This window comes from Zea mays, chromosome 6 (assembly GCF_902167145.1).
Source record: "Zea mays cultivar B73 chromosome 6, Zm-B73-REFERENCE-NAM-5.0, whole genome shotgun sequence".
Lineage (NCBI taxonomy): Eukaryota > Viridiplantae > Streptophyta > Magnoliopsida > Poales > Poaceae > Zea > Zea mays.
In genome coordinates, this window is record NC_050101.1 from 124,763,812 (window position 1) to 124,768,555 (window position 4,744).

At 47.5% G+C, this 4,744-nt stretch overlaps 1 protein-coding gene across 2 annotated transcripts; it reads left to right on the forward strand.

Annotated features, from left to right (window-relative positions):
• The first annotated feature begins 617 nt into the window (after nt 1-617).
• On the forward strand, nt 618-4,252 carry LOC103629944 (protein ALTERED XYLOGLUCAN 4-like). Of its 2 annotated transcripts, XM_035960136.1 has the most exons (5): nt 722-905; nt 1,013-1,422; nt 1,488-1,795; nt 1,878-2,674; nt 3,565-4,252. In XM_035960136.1, the coding sequence occupies exons 2-4, from the start codon at nt 1,017-1,019 to the stop codon at nt 2,655-2,657; spliced, it is 1,494 nt and encodes a 497-aa protein (XP_035816029.1). In that variant the 5' UTR covers nt 722-905; nt 1,013-1,016; the 3' UTR covers nt 2,658-2,674; nt 3,565-4,252. The 2 variants fall into 2 exon arrangements, with proteins under 2 accessions (XP_008649266.1, XP_035816029.1); XM_008651044.4 differs by lacking the exon at nt 3,565-4,252 and having other exon boundaries at nt 618-905; nt 1,878-3,219.
• Nucleotides 4,253-4,744: the final 492 nt, after the last annotated feature.

Consider the following 4,744-nt stretch of genomic DNA (forward strand, 5'->3'; position numbering starts at 1 on the left):
CTTAATTACCACCTTCATTGTCCATCCTTCAGCCATGCACCCTTGTAATCTAAATATGTTCCTAACATTTTTTTTTCAAAAAACACTTATGAGATGTTTAAAAGGGAACATATGATGTGAGTACATTAGGCCAAGGGCTCTAATCTATCGCTGCAGATGAACAAGTAGACGTACTAACATATCAAAGTATGTTGGCAGAAAATGCATCATAGAATTGCATAGAGTATATTAGCTATATCCTGTTGTAGATATTCAACATAATCACATCAATTACCTTTTGTGAGATTGCATTGAAGAACGAGCACGACTTTATGCAGATGTCATGGAAACGAAGAAAACTGGCACATCCGATGCTGCTTTGGAAGAAATGCCATTAATGTCCCTGGCGATTTTTGTTCTAATGTTTATAGGATTCGAGGCTATAATTGTAATTCCGCATAGAGTTGTTCTATGCTTATGTTGAGACCGTTGTTTGTTAGTCAATCTGACAGGCGTGGACGAAGACATCGTGTCACACCAGCCGTCTGTGTAGGCCAACCGACCTCAACCATCCAAAGCAGTTTCGGTGTCTCCGCACTGCAGTAGGTGCAGACTGCAGACTTTCATCACTCGATCGCCAGGTGATGAGCTCATAAGGAAAAAGCAAAAGCATCAAGCAAGCAAGTGTTAACCACGAACGATGTATAAACGCAGGCATGTCAGTTTGGTGAGCTGCTAGCGCGATTGCCACACCCACCTTGTCAGAATTCGGCTTACCAGAAGTGGCCAGAAACAAACTAATAATAATATAGTCGAAGCCAAAACGCCCACGAATCACATCACATCCTTCAAAATCTAAGCTGGTATGCTTCGACGACAGTCTGCCGAGCCGTGATCGAAGTCGAACAGCAGACCAACGTGTTAGAGTATATCCTTCTTGCCTTCTAAATCATATACTCTTATATATTCTCCTTAAAGATTCAACACAATACATCTCAATTCTCATTACATGCATTTTCTCTTTCCTTCACAGCATAATGGTGCCACTTCCCACCTCTCCGTCCTCAAGCAGCGCGTCCAGCTCGAGCCCGAGACAGCTGCACAGCAGCAGCAGCGGCGAGTGGCACGCCGTGGTGCGGCGGAACGTCAAGTCCTCGCTGCTGCTGCTCCTGGTGCTCTCCACCGTCTTCGTCTTCTCCGTCCTGCACTCGTCGCACGGCTTCGGCGCAACGACGCCTGACCAGCAAGCGCTGACGCAGACGCAGACGCAGACGCAGACGCAGAGCACGGACCATGGAGCCGTCGATCGTTTTGTGCCGGGAGAGGAGGAAGGCGTCCCTGCCGAGAACAATGAGGCGTCGGAACAGAGCTCAGACATCTCGTTGCCATCAGCCAACACGTCGGCTGTTCCTGCTCCTGCGTCGAGCAGAGCAGAGCAGACAGGTGAACCATTTTAAAAATGTTGCACTATCTGTGACACTAGTTGTTTGATGGTGTGGAATGCTTAGGTTATTCGGTAGGAGCGGCGGCGCATGCGGAGGAGAAATGCGACATGTCTGTGGGGAAATGGGTGAGGGAGCCGCGGGGCCCTGTGTACACGAACCTGACGTGCCCGACGCTGCCGGACTTCAAGAACTGCCACAAGTACGGCAAGGACCCCGGGCACCTCTTCTGGCGGTGGCAGCCCGACGGCTGCGACCTGCCGCGGTTCGAGCCGGAGCGCTTCCTGGACGTCGCCCGCGGGAAGAGGATGGCGTTCATCGGCGACTCGCTCGCGCGCAACCAGATGGACTCCCTGCTCTGCCTCCTCTCGCAGGTCCGCCGGTCCGTCCGGAACGGTTTGCTGCCCTTGCCCAGAACCCAGAGACATGAGGCTGTTGTCCATGCGATGCGTGCAGGCCGAGGCGCCCACGGACGTGTACCGCGACGCCTTCGACAAGTTCCGGACGTGGCACTTCCCGGCGCACGACTTCACGCTCATGGCGATGTGGACGGAGTTCTACGCGCGCGGCGAGCCGGTGCTCGACGCCGGCGGCAAGCCCACCGCCTCCTTCGACATCCACCTCGACAGGCTCAACGCCAACTGGACCAGCCGCCTGCCGGGGCTGGACTACGCGGTCATCTCCGGCGGCAACTGGTTCTTCCGCGTCAACTACCTGTGGGAGGACGGCCGCCGGATCGGCTGCGTCAACTGCCGCAAGCCCGGCCTCGCGGACCTGGGCATCGCCTACGCCGTCCGCCGCGTCGTCCGCGCGGCGCTCGAGGCCGTCGCCCGGTGCCGGGACTGCAAGGACAGCCTCGTCACCTTCGTGCGCACCTACACGCCCGACCACTTCGAGCACGGTTCCTGGTTCAGTGGCGGCTACTGCAACAGGACGCGGCCGCTGGAGGAAGGCGACCTCGATCCGAGGAGCATCGGGTGGGAGCTGAGGAGGGTGCAGAGCCAAGAGGTGGCGAGGGTGAGGGAGACCAGCGGCAGCACCAAGTTTGAGCTGCTGGACGTCACCAAGGCGATGATGCTGCGCGCCGACGGCCACCCGGGCTGGCACTACGACAAACGCTGGGTCAGGAACGCCAGCGACTGCCTGCACTGGTGCCTGCCCGGCCCTGTCGACACGTGGAACGACATGCTGCTCCGGAGGCTCACACAAATCTCGCCTCAGCCGCTGCTGCGTTGACGACAGTGGCATGGCAGGTTTTATTCGAGCTTGCATACTGAATATTTTTCTTAAAAATATATAATCACGATTCACGACACAAACAAACAAACTAGCCTCCCTTCTTACTGTCACCCGTGTGTTCCCTCACTAAAGTTAGTTTGCTATCACGTCAGACGTTTTTTTTTGGAAGGGAGACAAAAAATTTGCCCCTCCAAAAATATTAGAAGCGAAAGAAAATGTACAAGCTGACATCCTAACAGAATTAAAGAATTAAAAAACCACAGAGTGGAGGAGGGAAAAAAAGAGTAAACAAAGAGAAAGCGGAACCACTCAACAACACCCTCTAGAGCAAGAAACAAGAATACCCTGACGTTGAAGTGCGAGATTAAGATGGAAAACTGTGGAATGCTTGTTCGACGATCATCCTTTATAGACTAGTTATTCCTCTTCCGACGATCTCTTTCACCAACTGAGCAACTTGTTATGACGTTCTTTGCTGTCGTTGAAAAACTCTGTTGTTTCTTTCCAACCATATGGTGCACCAAAAGTAAATCAGAAGACCGTCGAAACCTTTCCTTGACTGCTTGCTACATAAGGTCGTTCTTAGTCTTCTCCACCAAGCGTAGAGGGATCCAGTATTAGGGCTACCACTCAAGAACCGCAGATCAACCCAAGCTAAAATCTTGTTCCACAATATTCCGGTGAAGGGGCAATCCTTACAAAGTTGAGCCACTATCTCAAGAGACGAATTACATAGACAACAAATTGGGTTGCAAGGTCATCCCCTTTTTTGAAGGTTGTCTGTAGTTAAAATTCTATTGTGCAACATCGTCCATGCGAAAAACGACATTTTGGTTACGTTCTTGCTTTCCAAATGAGACTGTTTTTAAATCTACATAAGTTCGTTGTGAACTGAATTTTGTAGGCACTACTTGTGTTGTGTTGCCCATCCGCCGTCCATCGCAAAGAAATGGTGTCTTCCAGATTATTTAGGTCTTGTGTGCTGCTGATTGCATGCCACAAGAAGACGAATTCTCTCACTTCCTCCTCCAGCGTGTGAGGAGAACAGAACTGTATCCAGTAATTGCATGCCACAAGAAGACGAACTAGTCAGGGAGACGAATTCTCTCACTTCCTGTGGAGTTTTTTTTATCACCCTTAGGACATAAAGGAAGTTATCATGAATTGGTCGTTTTTGGATGAACGCGTTTTGGGAGGTGGAGACAATCTCATTCATTCTTGGCACTAATCTATTTGCCAAGATCTTGGTTATTATTTTCACGGAATGTTGATGAAATTGATTGGTCTAAACAGTTCGATCCTGTCAGCATCCTCTCTTTTTGGTAAAAGAATAATATTTGCCTTGCTAACCAGGTGCAGGTTTTTGCATTTGTGATTATAAAAATCATTAATTTCTTTTGATAGATTGTCTCTAATGAGCTCGAAACAACATCTATAGAAGAGCCCTATGAATCCATTTGGACCATGTACCTTTTCATATTGCAGCCCCAAACCACCTTTTTTATCTCGTTCTCAGTGATCACATAGTCCAGGTCAGATAACTCAAAAGGAGTATAATATAAGTTGTGCCATCGAATGATGTTGTGTGACTATGTCTTGCACCCCCTGCCAAGAACTTCAAGGAAGTGTTGTTGAGCCTCATGTAATTTGTCTCCCTGACTAGTCAACTGTCTGCCTCCACGATTGTAACACTCCAAAATCATATCTTGGTGAATTAAGAAAATTCTCTAAAGATTTAAAATTTCAAATATATTATAACAAAGTTATGAATTGAGACTATCTTCCTTAAAATTTAATAAATAGTAAATATAAAATGTTAACTATATATTTAAACTAAAATAAATAGGATAGTGAGTTATTCTATATAAATTACTCCTATTGAGTTATATAACTATGTGAATTTCATGCTTATTAAATTTCATGCATATAAATATTTATTTGAGTAAAGTAAATAAGGAATAAATAAATGTAAAATATTGCATTCATGTGAGTAAATAAATATGGTTTCAGCATATAAAATTAGATTTGAATTGGGATAACTAAATCTAGAAATAAAAAATAGGAAAAAATAGCAAATAAAAGGC

Bases quoted from the DNA above. Each gene is read 5' to 3' on its own strand.
- LOC103629944 (XM_008651044.4), top strand. From the start codon at position 1,017: ATGGTGCCACTTCCCACCTCTCCGTCCTCAAGCAGCGCGTCCAGCTCG. The intron at 1,423-1,487 runs GTGAACCATTTT...TGGAATGCTTAG, and splicing joins GAGCAGAGCAGAGCAGACAG to GTTATTCGGTAGGAGCGGCG. The intron at 1,796-1,877 runs GTCCGCCGGTCC...CGATGCGTGCAG, and splicing joins TGCTCTGCCTCCTCTCGCAG to GCCGAGGCGCCCACGGACGT.